Source organism: Loxodonta africana, chromosome 12 (assembly GCF_030014295.1).
Source record: "Loxodonta africana isolate mLoxAfr1 chromosome 12, mLoxAfr1.hap2, whole genome shotgun sequence".
Taxonomy (NCBI): Eukaryota; Metazoa; Chordata; class Mammalia; order Proboscidea; family Elephantidae; genus Loxodonta; species Loxodonta africana.
Genome location: NC_087353.1, coordinates 78152126 through 78168611, shown reverse-complemented (window position 1 = coordinate 78168611; position 16486 = coordinate 78152126). Strand labels below are relative to the sequence as shown.

At 41.2% G+C, this 16486-nt stretch overlaps 1 protein-coding gene across 1 annotated transcript in view; it reads right to left on the bottom strand.

Moving 5' to 3' along the window:
• Window positions 1-2726: 2726 nt before the first annotated feature.
• LOC100671695 (phospholipid-transporting ATPase ABCA3-like) overlaps window positions 2727-16486 on the bottom strand; it is a 110272-nt gene continuing 96512 nt past the window's right edge. Inside the window, exons 17-21 of the mRNA XM_064294799.1 lie at window positions 15662-15849; window positions 9814-9984; window positions 9215-9405; window positions 3402-3475; window positions 2727-2867 (exon numbers count right to left, since the gene is read on the bottom strand). Coding sequence (XP_064150869.1) covers window positions 2730-2867; window positions 3402-3475; window positions 9215-9405; window positions 9814-9984; window positions 15662-15849 — 762 coding nt within the window. The 3' untranslated portion in view covers window positions 2727-2729. The remainder of the gene's footprint in view (window positions 2868-3401; window positions 3476-9214; window positions 9406-9813; window positions 9985-15661; window positions 15850-16486) is intronic.

Sequence of the window (16486 nt, the reverse complement as noted above, 5' to 3'; positions counted from 1 at the left end):
GGAACAACGCTTTACTCACATAGAGAAGAGACAGAGCAAGGTCAGGTTCAGTGGTGGGTTTTGATCCCCCATGACCAGTGGATCTCACTCCACAGCCAACATAGGGAGATGGTCTGCATACACCCTTCTTGGGCTGCAGAAGAAGGACCCTGTTACGGATGAACTGTGTCCCCCAAAATGTGTGTCAGCTTGGCTAGGCTGTGGTTTCCCGTATTGTGTGATTGTCCACCATTTTGTCATCTGATGTGATTTTCCTATGTTGCAAATCCTACCTCTATGATGTTAATGATGTGGGATTAGTGGCTGTTATGTTAATGAGGCAGGACTTAATCTACAAGATTGGGTTGTTTTTTAAGTCAATCTCTTTTGAGTCATAAAAGAGGGAAGCAAGCAGAGAGACCGGGGACCTCATACCACCAAGAAACAAGAGCCAGGAGAACAGCACATCCTTTGGGCCCAGGGTCCCTGTGCTGAGAAGCTCCCTGACTGGGGAAGATTGATGACAAAGATCTTCCCCCAAAGTCGACATAGAGAGAAAGCCTTCTTCTGGAGCTGGCACCCTCAATTAGGACTTCTAGCCTTTTAGCCTATGGGAGAATACATTTCTCTTTGTTAAAGCCACCCACTTGTGGTATTTCTGTTATAGCAGCCCTAGATAACCAAGGCAGACCATTCCATCCTCTCTGGGAACAGATATTAACAGTCGAATTGGTCAGGTGCCCTATAACACACATGTTTAGCTAAGCACTTCCTGGGAATGTTGACATGTGCTCAAAGCAAGAGGGAAGGGATGTGCTGATAGGCCACCATCTGCTGTGGAATGTGTTTTGGGTCAAGGTACCCCAGAAAGGGAGTCAGCTCACACTCATATCTGGTTCAAGAAGCCAGGCCAAGATTCATTCGTGGGTCATAGTCTGAGTGCAGCCTGCTGCCTTCTACATATATATACTGGAGAAATTAAAACATATATGTCCACAAAGACTTGCACATAGCAGCATTATTCATAATGGCCAAAAAGTGCAAACAACTAAATATCCATCGACTGGTGAATGGATAACCAAAATGTGGCATATCCATATAAGGAATACTATTTAGCAATAAAAAGGAACAAATACTGAGACATGCTACAACATGATGGACCTTGTACAAAATAATGGACTCCCAAAGATATTAACATTTTAATCCCTAGAACCTGTGAATGTGTTGCCTTACACGGAACAAAGAGCTTTGTAGATGTGATAAATTAAGGGGGGATTATCTTGGATTATCCAGATGAAAAAAAAAAAATCCAGATGGGCCCAATGTAATCACATGGATCCTTATAAGAGGGTGGCAAGAGGACCAGAGTCAGAAAAGGAGATGGGACAATGGAAGCTGAGGTCAAAGTGATGTGGCCACAAGCCAAGGAATGCAGGTAGCCTTTAGAAGTTGGAAAAGGCAAGGGCTGGATTTTCCCCTAGAGCCTTCAGAAGGAACACAGTTTTGCTTATACCTTGATTTTAGGCCCATAAGATCCAGTTCACACTCCTGACCTCCAAAATTGTAATACAATAAGTTTGTGTTGTTGTAAGCCACTAAATTTGTGGTAATTTGTTACAGCACCAATAGGAAACAAATACAAACCTCAACAACACTAAGCTAAGTGAAAGAAGCTAGATGCAAATCCCCCACATGCTGTATGATTCCATTTGTATGAAATGTCCAGAAAAGGCAAATCTAAAGAGATAGAAAGACGAGTAGTTTCCTGGAGCTAGGGGTGGGAAGAGCGACTAACTAAACGGTTATGAGGGATCTTAATGAAGTGGTAAAATGTTCTAAAACTGGATTGTGGTGATGGTTCGCAACTTCAGCAAACTTATTAAAAATCATGAATTGTATACTTAAAAAGAGTGAATGATGATATGTAAATTACACCTCAATAATGTTAAAAAGTGGGGCATATAGTCACCCTGACTCTAGAACAAAGGTTCTCATATGTTGTCTACCACAATCTCCCAGGAAGCTTGTTAAACCAGATGACTCAGTTCTACTCCTCTATATTTATTAGGATGAGATAAGCATGTTTAACAAGTTCCCTAGGTACATCCTGATAAACACCACCGGAATGTTTCTCAACATGTGGGCTGTACCATCTGCATAGTAATCACCCCAGAGTTTATGAAAAATGCAGAATATCTGGGCTCCAACGCTGTTCTACTGAATCCACATTTCTGGGAGTGGAGTCCATCTATTTAGTATCTTAATGAGTTTGAGAAACTCTGCTTTATGCAGCAAGCCATGTTCCTGTTTTTGCTCTTACAGTGAACTCCCAATGCTGTCCCACATGACAGATACTTTGATTGCTGGATGTATTCGTCCCTCAGAATTCATAGTTTTTTAAATTTTATTTTGTTTCCTACATGCCCCGATAAATACTACTTTTTCTTCTCATCTGAGCTGGCTCTGGGATAACAAGTATAGAAATTTTGCTGGGAGATCTCAGCTTAGGACACTTGTTTCTCCTTTTACGTCTACCATACATCTGAAGAACTTTTAGCACACATGGGTCTTGCTTTAGTCCATAAAGTAGAAGATAAGCTCATTAGGAAATTTCTCTAAAAATAATTATTTATTTTATTCCCAGGGAACACTTTATATACACATATGTACACACATCTAGAAATATTGTCACTATCAGTTATAGGCAGAAGGCTGGCGAGGAGGTGAGGGATGGTGGTTGGAACCACTCTTCAATTATCTTTAAAATTTTGTTGTTTTTGGATCTGTGTTTGGGCAAAGCTCAGAAAGACTTGCTCCAGTGTGTTATGACTAATGGAATAATCTTCTAGTCCATATTCATCTTTGATTGACTCCAAGATACCAAATACCTACAGGGCAGCAGAAGAAACCACTGTTATCAAAGCCCCTCAGAAGGAAAGGTGGGGAAAAATATTGGGTTGGTGGGAGGAGACAGGGTAAGAAGGCTCTATTTATCCCTCCCTTGTATGACCTTGGAGATTCTTTATCAAGCTAATAAATCCCCAAATTTGGCAAGGATGTTAGAGAGGAAAAGTTTTGCCCCTCTACCCCTCTGTCAATATCAATTTCCCAGGATACTGTATCTATAAACCTCACATCTGCTGAAACAGAATTCATCTATCTATGCCTTCAAATTACAAATAATTCCTAATTGGCCAAAATAATTTAAGACTAAGATATGTTTGATAAAATTACCGTGGTGAGAGCTGGGAAGAAACTGCATGGATTTTTACCAAGTATCGAGTAAAGAGAAGAGATTTCAGACCTAGAGATGGAACCAAGCTTCACTGAAATCTCAGAAGCTGAATATGAATACCCTGTATCATCCACCAACTCTAAAACCAAACACCTACAGTTTTAGGAGAGGCTGGTAGCACACTCACCTGTCCCCAGGTAAGGTCCTTTCTGGGTATGTGGTAATGGATCATCCTTTGGTATTCATGTTGTAGGGAACTGTCTGAGAAAGGGGAAGGAGATGCACTTTGTGAGGGATAGGGTGGAACAAAGTAGTCCTGATGGCACAGTGGTTAAGTGCTCGGCTGCTAACTGAAAGGTCGTCGGTTTGAACCCACCAGCTGCTCCACAGGAGAATAATGTGGCAGTCTGCTTCTGTAAAGATTTACAGCCTAGGAAACCCTAATGGGCAGTTCTGTCTTACAGGGTTGCTTTGAGTCGGAATTGACTTGATGGCAGTGGGCTTTGGCAGAGCACTAGAAAAGGGGCCATTACCTGGCACGTGTGTTTTTCAAACGAAAGCAAAAGTTAGAATCATTTCAAAAGAGGGGATAAGTCAAAAGCATCTACTTAAAAAAAAAAATGTTGCTCGCAGACTTACTTTCCAGTCACATTTGACTTTTGCTAAATACATTCCTATTTTCTATGTTCCTTAAAACTGCAACAGGAAAACTGCTGGAAGGAGGTACAGATCCATTCTGTGCCCCTGTATTTGCACCAGGGAAAGTGCCAAGGCAAAAAGATGCTTCTCTCACTTTATTCTTGACTGTATTTCTTCCTTGCAACTGATTTTTTGGTCTCCTTTTAGAGTACTTAAAGGAGAAATCTTCCTCTATTTTATACTAAAAATAGTAGTGATATTCTACTTTGGTAACATTCTTTAATTACTGAATTCCTTGCATTTTAGAAGGAGCAACCGTTGAAAAAAATCAGGAATTCATTTCTCTAAGCCACTAAACTTATGGTACTTGGTTGGAGCAGCAAGAGGAAAATAATTTAACCCAAATTAGTGGCTTAAATTGAAATTATGTGAAAATATGCATATCACTCATAGTTTTGACTCACAAGGCTGATAATTCCGGGGGTTTTAACGGCACCATGAGCCCCTGGGTGGTACATACAGTTACCATGATCAGCTGCTAACTAAAAGGTTGGAGGTTCAAGTCCACCCAGGGGCCTAGTGGTCTACTTCCAAACATCAGTCACTGAAAATCTTGGGGTACACAGTTCTACTCTGACATACATGAGGTCACATTGCTTTGGAGTCTACTTGAGGGCAGCTAGTTTTTTTTTTTAATGGCACCATGGAAGACCACTGAATGTTATTTTCTCATTAAGTGTATTTTAAAAATATTTAAACAAAAATATTTCATTCCTTTAAATACAGAAATAGCCTGACAGAGTGACCGATATTACTATTTGATTCAAATAACAACATAAAACCCGCTGTTGCTAAGTCGATTCCAACTCAAGAGACCCTATAGTGGTTAAAAGCTCAGCTGCTAACCAAAAGGTCAGCAGTTCAAATTATCAGCTGCTCCTTGGAAATCCTATGGGATAGTTCTACTCTGTCCTATGAGGTTGCTATGTGACCGGTGTTGTTCTGTTCTGCCCTATGTTGTTGTTGGATGCCACTGAGTCAATTCAGGCTCATTGCAACCCTACAGAACAGAGTAGAACTGCCCCATGGGGTTTCCAAGGAGTGGCTGGTGGATTTGAACTGCTGACCTTTTGGTTAGCAGCCAAGCTCTTAATCACTTTGCCACCAGGGCTCCAAAAGAACAACATGGTACCGTCAAAAAAAAGTTCAAACCCACCTAGCCACTCCTTGGCAAAAACACCTGGTGATCTGCCTTCCTGAAGATTACAGCCTAGAAAACCCTATGGGGCAGTTCTATCCTGTCATTTGGGGTTGCTATAAGTCAAAATTGATTCAACGACATCCAACAACAACCGTTAAAGAATGGGAAAATAGATGGAGGGGAGAAAGAGGAAAATGCAGAGACCTGCCCTTTCTATTTTTGCCAAGAGCAGAAGAAAACAAGAGGCTGGAATGGCAAAAGAGGGTCTTCTTTTTGGAAGCTAAAAAAATGAGGACATGGAACATTCAGGCAGCAGAATGAAATGACTGAAGTCAGGAGAAAGCTGCTTCGAAACCTTCTGACACTAAGTGTGAAGGGGCAGAGGCACAGACGGAAGTCTCTTTTTTTCTCTACAATTATAGAGCTAGACGAAGACAACTGATTTTATTTATTGTTAAGACAGAGTAAGAGTTACCAAGAACAATAAAAGATTGTTGAGAATGATTCCAAACTGGGTATTGAGATTACAATTTAGAGTACAACTGAAAGCAACATAAGTGGTTTTTTAAAATTATTAAGTAGATGTTAACTATTATGAATTAATGTTATAATTTTTGTTTGTTTGTTTATGGGTCTGCCTTACCCATTAGGCTGTAAATTCCATGAAGACAGGGATCACATTTTATCTTTACAGCCTTAGCACCTAGCACCATGCCTGGCAAATAGTAATATCTCAAAATAATGTTTGTTAATGATAATTAAATTGGTCTCCTGGAAAAGGCACTCATTCTAAATGCCCAAATGAAGTCCCATTACCTTGGTGAAGCCTTCCATGGCTACTTCAGCCTCCATTTCTCCCTTGCTCCTTAATTTCTATACTACTTTTATCTATGCCACATGGCTAGGCACTGTCCTATACCTAAACCAAATACACAGTATCCTATACCTAAATACTTTTTACCTAAATACGCTTAACTGTTATGCCACCAGGCTCCTTTTCTTTGAGGGTACTATGTTGTTATTTGAATCAATTAGTACTGAATGGAGAAAATATTGAAGTTTTCAAAGATTTCACTTTACTTGAATCCACAATCAACGCCCATGGAAGCCGCAGTCAAGAAATCAAACGATGTATTGCATTGGGCAAATCTGCTGCAAAATACTTCTTTAAAGTGTTAAAAAGCAAAGATGTCACTTTGAGGACTAAGGCATGCCTGATCCAAGCCATGGTGTTTTTAATCACCTCATATACATGCCAAAGCCAGACAATAAATAAGGAAGACCAAAGAATTGATGTCTTTGAATTATGATGTTGGCAAAGAATACTGAATATACCATGGACTGCCAGAAGAACAAACAAATCTGTCTTGGAAGAAGTACAGCCAGAATGCTCCTTGGAAGCGAGGATGGTGAGATTTCTCTTCAAGTACTTTGGACACGTGATCGGGGGACCAGTCCCTGGAGCAGGACATCATGCTAGGTAAAGCTGAGTGTTGACAAAAAACAGGAAGATCTTCAATGAGATGGATTGACAAAGCGGTTGCAACAACAGCCTCAAACACAGCAACAACTGTGAGGATGGTGTAGGACCAGGCAATGTTTCATTCTGTTGTACACAGGGTTGGAACTGACTCACTGGCACCTAACAACAACATACTTAAATATAAGGAGTCCTGGTGGCACAATGGTTAAGCGTTCAGCTACTAACTAAAAGGTTAATGGCTTGAACCCACCCAGTGGCTCCAGGGAAGAAAGACCTGGCAACCTGCTTCTGAAAACATTACTGCCTAGAAAACCATGTGCGGCAGTTGTACTGTGCCATGTGGGGTCAAAATGAGTCAAAAATTGACTTGATGGCACCTAGCAACACCATCACCACCTAAATATAAGGAGTCCCTTGTTGGTAAAAATGGTTAAGTGCTTGACTACTAACCAAGAAGCTGGTGTTTCAAACCTACCCAGAGGTACCTCAGAAGTTAAGGCCTGGTAATATGCTTCCAAAAGGTCACAGCCTTGAAAATTCCATGGAGCAGTTCTACTCTGCACACATGTGGTCACTATGAGTTGTAATTGACTTGATGGCAACCAACAACACCACCTAAATACTCTAATGATGACAACTTTAAAACATTAAATAGTGTAATTTTAAGCTATCTTATTTTTATAGGAAAAAATAACTGGGAAAAAACTAGTACGCTGTATACCTACTGTGCCTTAGGTCGGCAAGACAGTGAAGGCCAGACACAGCCATCTAATTATGCTAAGGGGTAATGAAGCTAAAAAAGATCCTCACTGGGCAAACTGGCATCATTTAGTGGGATATTACAGACAGAAGAGGAAAACAAGGACTAGACCCAGACTTGGAGGAAAGAAGAATGATAGACAAGTGGAAGAGGCCTCAGTAAGAAAAATTTGTGCACAATAGGAAAAAAAAAAAAAAAAACAGTTGCAGACTAACGCTTTTTATTTTTGCCAGCTCACAATTACCCAGCTGTCCTGCACCTCTGCAGAACATCCAAGGCTAGGCTAAGCTTCAGCCCTTTTAGTTTCTTTGTGGGAAAAAATAACCCTTGCAGCAAGGAGGGAGTTATAGTACTAGGATCCTGATAATTATACCACCATTAAAACTGAAAACATATATGATTTTTGAGAAAGACTTTTTGATAATTTTGTAATCTCTGAATTTCATCATGGGGAGGCCAAATATTTTCTCATCTCTTCTATGGCCTAATTTGATTGACAAAGCCTTAAGGTGTAAGTACACAAGAGTTTCCACACTGGGCTGGGCTCCAATTTTGTTTCCATTCCAAGACACGGTCCTTACCTTGATCGGGTTTACAGGTGAGAAAGGCAGCCAACTAGGCTAGCGATTGCATAAAGTATGAAAAGTTCTGTGACAGGGCAAGTATGGGAACAGACAGCAAAAGCATATTACTAGTCTATACTCTGAAGTCAGAGTGACCTGTCTAAATCAAATCTTGTTTCCAGCAAAAATTTATTCAGCACCTGCTATGTGCCAGGCACTATGCTAAGCATGGGAATATAATTAATCACAGGTGGCAGAAATAAAACATGTAATTTCAAGTGCAATGAATACTACAGCAAATGCTTTGTAAGCAGTGATGCAGCACAGGTCAGAGATTTCCATAAGAAAATAACAACATCCAGGCTGAGATGTGAGAATTATTAGGTAGGAGTTAGCTGTGTGTTAGTGTACAAGGGGGAGTGTAGAGGACAGGGAAGGGAGGAAGAGCTTCCCATTGCTCTCTGGATAAAATCTAAACTCCCTAACGTGGTATAAAAGGCCTTTGTGGTGTGACCCTTTTCTACCTCTCCATTTGGATTTGAGTGTGTAGAATGGATTGGAGAGCAGAGCAAGGCTACATCCTGGGAGATAGTTTGGAGACTGTTGCGGTAATCAGATGATAGTTTTCCTAAGCTCAGGCATTGATTGCATGTGGATAGATAATTTCTGGATGTTCACCAGAAACTGGACTGAGTTGTTTTACTTTGTCCCCCCTTACAAAGACCCACACAACTCATATGGTTGAGAGGTAAGAGGCACCAGGCTCAGCTGGGGACTCTCCTCTGTACCTAGAGAGGCTCTCATGATTTTTCCACTGCAAATCCATGTGACAAGCAAAGCCAGAGCAAATCCAGATTTGTGAACTATTTTACCATACGCCCAGAGAGAAAACACAGTTGTGAGGACATGTAGGTTGGCTATGTCTGAGTAATAGTGGTTTGTCATTTATGTAGAGAAGATATTTGCATTGTGTAGACATTTATTTGTTGGTTATATGTGTGGGTAGATGCCTCATACAAAAAAAATTCTGCCTGAAAAATGAGAAGAAGAGGGCTGTCAATGCTAGTTAGCACTCCTTGAGCATACCTTGGCTAAGGGAGCAGGGAGAAATCATAAAAATCGGGATGAATAATCAGCACATAGATAATTAAGAACTATTCTGAAGTTATGAAGAATTAAGTAGAATGTAGTTCCAGTTAGAGTCACAGGGACAAGAAAGCATTGTGGTTGGTTCCTGACAAAGAGGTGTTTCTGGGTCTCCTTATCTCTTTATCTTTACATAATTTGGGAAAGCTTGGGAACACTGGGGCCCAACGGGGGCTTGATTGGGAAGGTTGTACCTAAGCTTTAGTACCTGGAAAGATTGTTTTGATGAACGTCTTTAGTGCTTGCAGTTCCACCAGCGACTTATTCCTCTTTATTTTGGCCAGCAGGGTGTATCCACTCCCAAACTTGTTCTTGAGATACTGTGGACTGCCTAGGCACTTGAACTTCCCATTTTCCATAACAGCCAGTCTTGTACACAGAGCCTCACATTCTTCCATACTAGGAGAATAAGGGCAAGACAGAGGTAGCACTGGAGAGGCCCACCATGGTGGGGTACAGCTACGACACTCTGAGTCAGGAAAGACCTGCTGTAACTGTTATTTAGGACCCATACAAAGTTTGGGGGACAGAAATAGTCAAAATAAAAACAGAAACCAAGTGGCGCATGCTGAAATCTGCAATGTGAGTTAGCCTCGACTTATTTCTACTTCCCCACTTAAGAATGTTCAGAGATCTCATCTAAGGACCCTGGGTTATTTCCTCTGGCAGAAATCACTCACTGTACTTTCTCCAGGGACGTTAACAGACCCCTGAGAAGTTATTACTGACCTATGTTCTTAGCCTCAACAAAGTCCTCATGGTACCAAATATAACTCCCCCTCCCCCCCATCAAGATACGAGTCACACCTATGGGAGATTATGACAATGGCCTTGCTGGACTCACGAATCCGTGAGACTGTGTCCCAGAGGAGGCGTCGGGCCACAGGATCCATGCTGGAGGATGGCTTATCCAGGAAGATGACGTCAGGCTTTCCCAGCAGAGCAATACCGGTGCTTAGCTTACGTTTGGCGCCACTACTACGTAGGCAAGGTTTAAAGAGAAAAGTTGGTAAGAAGGAGAGGAGATTATAAATTGTATTAATTCCTACATATATATCTAATGCTGAGAAGCTTAGTAAATATCATGAAATATGTCCTATACTTGTTCTTAGCAGTATTTTTATATATTTACATTATATACTCTGTCATATAGTGTCACTGAGTCAAAATTAACTTGACAGCACACAACGTAAGTGTATTATATATGTATATGCACACACACATGTATATGTGTGTATGTATACATATCTAACACATCTAACATACTTATACAGACAACCTCATTTGTGTCTTTATTGTTGGCAAATGAGTCCTGGAAGCATCTTAGTGCAATACACTTTTTATCCACTCTGGATGAGAATTTGACTTTGCCTAACTCTCTAGGTATATTTCTCCTTGTAATTAGACAGTGTTAACTACGTGACCAGGCAACACTGCTTAGGGTAAAAATGAATTAATAAAGTACACCTAGACTGGGAGAACTAGAAGCACCTGACAAATCATTTTTTTAAAATAATATTTTTAAATTTCTTATGATTTTACATCATGAGATTTAGCTCAGTGGGCTCAGCAGGGTGGTTCTTTTGCTCTTCATAATATTTTTGTTAGGTGCCATTAAGTCAGTTCCAATTCATAGCGACCCTATGTACAACAGAATTAAACCCTGCCCAGGTTCTGTGCCATCCTCACAACTGTTCCAGTGTTTGAGCCCAGTGCTGCAGCCACTGGATCAATCCATCACGTTGAGGGTCTTCCTCTTTTTTGTTGACCCTCTGCTTTACCTAGCATGATGTTCTTCACCAGGGACTGGTCCCTCCTAATCATATGTCCAAAGTATGTGAGACAAAGTCTCAACATCCTCACTTCTAAGTAGCATTCTGGTTGTCCTTCTTCCAAGACAGATTTGTTTGTTCTCCTGGCAGTCCATGGTATATTCAATATTCTTTGCAAACACCATAATTCAAGTGCATCAATTCTTCTTCAGTCTCTTATTCGTGGTCCAGCTTTGACACGTGTATGAGGTGACTGAAAATACCATGGCTTGGGTCAGACACATCTTAGTCCTCAAAGTGACATCTTTTTTTTTTTTTTAACATTTTAAAGAGATCCTTTTTTCCCCATATATTTATTACTTATTGAATACTAACTTCAAATGAAGAAGGATCAGTAGTTGGAAAACATGGTGATAGAAACAATGCCGGAGATTGCATGATAGAATTTTGCAAGACCAATGACTTCTTCATTGCAAATACCTTTTTTCAACAACATAAAGGGTGACTATACACATGGACCTTGCTGGATGGAATACATAGGAATCAAATTGACTACATTTGTGGAAAGAGACAATGGAAAAGCTCAATATCATCAGCCAGAACAAGGCCAGGGGCTAACTGTGGAACAGACCATCAATTGCTTATACGCAAGTTCAAATTGAAGCTGAAGAAAATTAGAACAAGTCCACGAGAGCCAAAGTATGATTCTGAGTATAGCCCACCTGAATTTAGAGACAATTTCAAGAATAGATTTGACGCACTGAACACTAATGACCGAAGACCAGACGAACTATGGAAGGACATCATACATGAAGAAAGCAAGACGTCATTAAAAAGACAGGAAAGAAAGAAATGATCAAAATGGATGTCAGAAGAGACTCTGAAACTCAGTCTTGGATGTTGAATAGCTAAAGCAAAAGGAAGAACTGATGAAGTGAAAAAGTTAAACAGAAGATTTCAAATGGCAGCTCGGGAAGACAAAGTATTATAATGACCATGTGCAAAGAGCTGGAATTAGAAAACCAAAAGGGAAGAACATGGTTGGCATTTCTCAAGCTGAAGAACTGAATAAAAAATTCAAGCCTTGAGTTGCAATAGTGAAGGATTCTATGGGCAAAATACTGAACAACGCAGGAAGTGTCAAAAAAAGATGGAAGGAGTTCACAGAGTCACTGTACCAAAACTAATTGGTCAAAGTCCAACCATTTCAGGAGGTAGCTCTCTTAGTCACCTAGGGCTGTTATAACAGAAATTCCACAAGTGAATGGCTTTAACGAAGAGAAATTTATTCTCAGAGTCTAGGATGCCAGAAGTCCGAATGCAGGGTGCCAGCTCCAGGGGAAGGCTTTCTCTTTGTTGGCTCTGGGGGAAGGGACTTGTCATCAATCTTCCCTGGGCAAGGAGCTTCTCAGCGCAAAGACCCCAGGTCCAAAGGATGTGCTATTCTTCTGGCTCTTGTTTCTTGGTGGTTTGAAGTCCCCATGTTTCTCTGCTTGCTTCTCTCTTTTATATCTCAAAAGAGATTGGTTTAAGACACAACCTAATCTTGTAGATTGAGTCCTGCCTCATTAACATAACTGCCTCTAATCCTGCCTCATTAACATCATAGAAGTAGGATTTACAACATGTAGAAAAATCACTTCAAACGACAAAATGGTGGACAATCACAAAATACTGGGAATCATGGCCTAGCCAAGTTGACACACATTTTTGGGGCATACAATTCAATCCATAACATGATGAAGAACCGATGGTACTGAATGAAGAAGTCCAAGCTGCACTGAAGGCATTCATAAAAAACAAGGCTCCAGGAGTTGACGGAATACCAATTGAGATGTTTCAATAAACAGATGCAGCGCTGGAAGTGCTCACTTGTCTATGTCAAGAAATTTGGAGGACAGCTAGCTAGCTGGCCAACAGGCTGGAAGAGATCCATATTTATGCCTATTCCAAAGAAAGGTGATCCAACCAAATGTGGAAATTATTGAACAGTATCATATACAAGTAAAATTCTGCTGAAGATCATTCAAAAGCGGCTGCAGCAGTACATAAACAGAGAACTGCCAGAAATTCAAGCCGGATTCAGAAGAGAACCAGGGATATCAATGCTTATGTCAGATGGATCCTAACTGAAAGGAGAGAACACCAGAAAGATGTTTACCTGTGTTTTACTTCCTATGCAACTGCATTCAACTATGTGGATTGTAACAAATTACAGAAACACTGCAAAGAACAGGAATTCCAGAATGCTTAGTTGTGCTCATGGGGAACCTGTTCGTAAATCAAGAGGCAGTCGTTTGGATAGAACAAGAGGATCCTGCATGGTTTAAAGTCAGGAAAGGTGTGTGTCAAAGTTGTATCCTCTCACCATACTTACTCAATCTGTATGCTGAACAAATAATCCGAGAAGCTGGACTATATGAAGAACAGGGTATCAGGATTGGAGGAAGACTCATTAACAACCTGAGTTATGCAGATGAAACAACCTTGCTTGTTCAAAGTGAAGAGGACTTGAAGTACTTACTGATGAAGATCAAAGAATACAGCCGTCAGTACGGATTATACCTCAACATAAAGAAAACAAAAATCCTCACAACTGGACCAGTAAGAGAAAAGACTGAAGTCGTCAAGGATTTCATTTTATCTGGATCCACAACCAACACACATAGAAGCAGCGGCCAAGAAATCAAATAACGCATTGCACTGGGCAAATCTGCTGCAAAAGACCTCTTTAAAGTGTTAAAAACAAAAGTGTCCCTTTAAGGACTAAGGCACACCTGGCCCAAGCCATGGTGTTTTCAATTGCCTAATATGCATGTAAAAGCTGGGCAATGAATAAGGAAGATGGAAGAAGAATTGATACCCTTGAGTTATGGTGCTGATGAAGAATGTTGACTATATCATGGACTACCAAAAGAATGAACAAATCTGTCTTGGAAGAAGTACGGCCAGAATGCTCCTTAGAAGTGAGGACGGCGAAACTTTGTCTCACTATACTTTGAACATGTTATCAGGAGCGACCAGCTCCTGGAGAAGGGCATCATGCTTGGTAAAGTAGAGGGTCAGCGAAGAAGAGGAAAACCTCAATGAGACGGACTGACACAGTGGCTGCAACAATGGGCTCAAGTATAACAATGATCATGAAGATGGTGGACTGGGCAGTGTTTGTTCTGCTGTACACAGGCTTGCTATGAGTTGGAACTGACTTGATGGCACCTAACAACAACAACAACTTCAGGTTCTCTTTAGGGTCCCTCTTTCACTTTATGGCAGATACTCCTCCCTTTATACCCTCCACAACCCTGGCCAGTACCCAAACTTTTTTAAAATTTTTATTGTGCTTTAAGTGAGAGTTTACAAATCAACTCAGTCTCTCATATAAAAATTTATGTACACCTTGCTACATACTCCTAGTTGTTCTCCCCCTACTGAGACAGCACACTCCTTCCCTCCACTCTCTCTTTTCTGTCCATTCAGCCAGCTTCTGATCCCCTCTGCCCTCTCATCTTCCCGCCAGACAGGAGCTGCCACGTAGTTTGTGTCTACTTGATCCAAGAAGTTCACTCTTCACCAGTATCATTTTCTATCCCATAGTCTAGTCCAATCCCTGTCTGAAGAGCTGGCATTGGGAATGGTTCCTGTCTTGGGCTAACAGAAGGTCTGGGGACCACGACCTCTGAGGTCCTTCTACCCAGACTTTTTTTTTTTTAGATTTTCATTAAAAAATTTATACCCCAATTTTTTTGCGACACTGGTTGCAATCCCCACAATGTGTCAGCATTCTCCCCATTTCCCTGTCTACCCTGGGTTCTCAGTAACTATTCATCTAGTTTTCCTGTCTCTTCCTGCCTTCTCGTCTTTGCTTTGGGCAGGTGTTGCCCATCTAGTCTGTATACTTGATTGAACTAAAAAGCATGTTCCTCACGTGTGTTATTGTTTGTATTATAGGCCTGACTAATCTTTGGCTGAAAGGTGGACTTTGGGGGTGGCTTCAGTTCTGAGTTAGTTGGGTGTCTGGGGACGTAGTCTCAGGGGTTCCTCCAGTCTCTGTCACACCAGTAAGTTTGGTCTTTTTTTGTGAATCTGAATTTTATTTTACATTTTTCTCCCGCTCTGTCCAGGACCTGCTACTGTGATCTCTATTAGAGTGGCTGGTGGTGGTAGCTGGGCACCATCTAGTTGTTTTGGGCTCAGGCTGGTGGAGGCTGTGGCTCACGTGGCCCATTAGTCTTTGGGCTAGTATTTTCCTTGTATCTTTGGTTTTCTTCATTCTCCTTTGTTCCTAATGAGATGGGACCAATAGATGTAACTTAGGTGGCTGCTGATGAGTCATTCTGTAGGCTTCCTTGAGTGAGTGAACCTTGTCACTTGTTAGGCTTGTTCCTTCTGGAAGCTATGCCTAGGGAATTGTCTTATGAGAGATATAGGCTCCGATGGGGTACGGGGCTTCTAAGCCAGGGAGGTTCCCACACCTAGCCAAGGTGGGTTTTGTCTTCTTGCATCTGAATTATGCTGCAAGGACTCCCACAGAAGAGCAGTACCTGACACTGCCCTGATGGCATGCACATTTCCTGTCCTATATGCTTCTGAGTAGAAAGGTGCCAAGTATGGCCTACGACAGTCTTGTGAGTTGAATGTTGAAGCTAAGGCCACGCAGTGCTGGGCTTGCAGAGGATCCCAGAACTGTAGGGAAGTACATTTTAAAAATGGGTGAAGGCTATAGAAGGGATTGATGAGGTTAGAGCAATTCTCACAGATGGGATTCTGTGCTGAGTGACCATCAAAGCCTCTGTTACTGAAGAGACCTCATCCTTGCCTAGAACAAGCTCTTTCTCAAATTAGAATGGGTAAGAAAAAGCTGTGCTGGCAAGACATTGTCTTACCTGAAGTTCTTGATGAGTTTATCTCCAAAGGCACCCAGGAAGAGTGCACTTAGCATGTTTTTAACATAATCAGGAATATAGTGCTCGGAAACTCCCCAAAGACGGGCATGCAGGGCCAGCATCTCATATCCTGTCAAGTGTTCCAGCAAAGGGTCATATTGGGGGCAGTAGCTGATTCGTTGACGAATCTGAAACAAGAAAGCATCTGGGAGTAATGGACCCAAGGTAGGAGGCTGGACTGAACATGTATTGAGGAACATTTGAGAAATAGAAAACTTCGATGAAGTGCCTCTTCATTTTATCAAGGTTTGCTCCCTACCACTTTTGCCACTGTGAATCATCTGCAGCTGTGGCCTATTAGTGGGGAATGCTATAGTAATCTCCAATTAAAAACTGGTTCAATTCCAAGACATAACTATTTATCGAGCCCCTGCTATGGACTACATGCTATGCAAAGTACTTTATAATCTTTCTGGGAAGAGTATGTCTGTTGGTTGGTCTGTCTTTCTCTCTCTCTCTCTCACACACACGGGAGATAATAAACTGAGATAGTGTATGTCAAAGTACCTCTAAATGAGTGGTATAATCAAAGTTTGACGGAAGAGAAAATGTTGGGGACATGGAGCCGTTTTCAAATGAAGGGTTTTCATGCTGAGGAGGAATTGCTATGATGGCATACTTATGGCTTCAAGGGAGACAAGTTTAAAATGGGTACTTAAAAAAAAAAACCTTTAATACAGCCATTCAGAATTGAAGTGTCCTCCCTTTAAGTATCTTACTTTCCGCTGCAGTATGGGATTGACTTGAGGATAGCAAAGCTCAGAA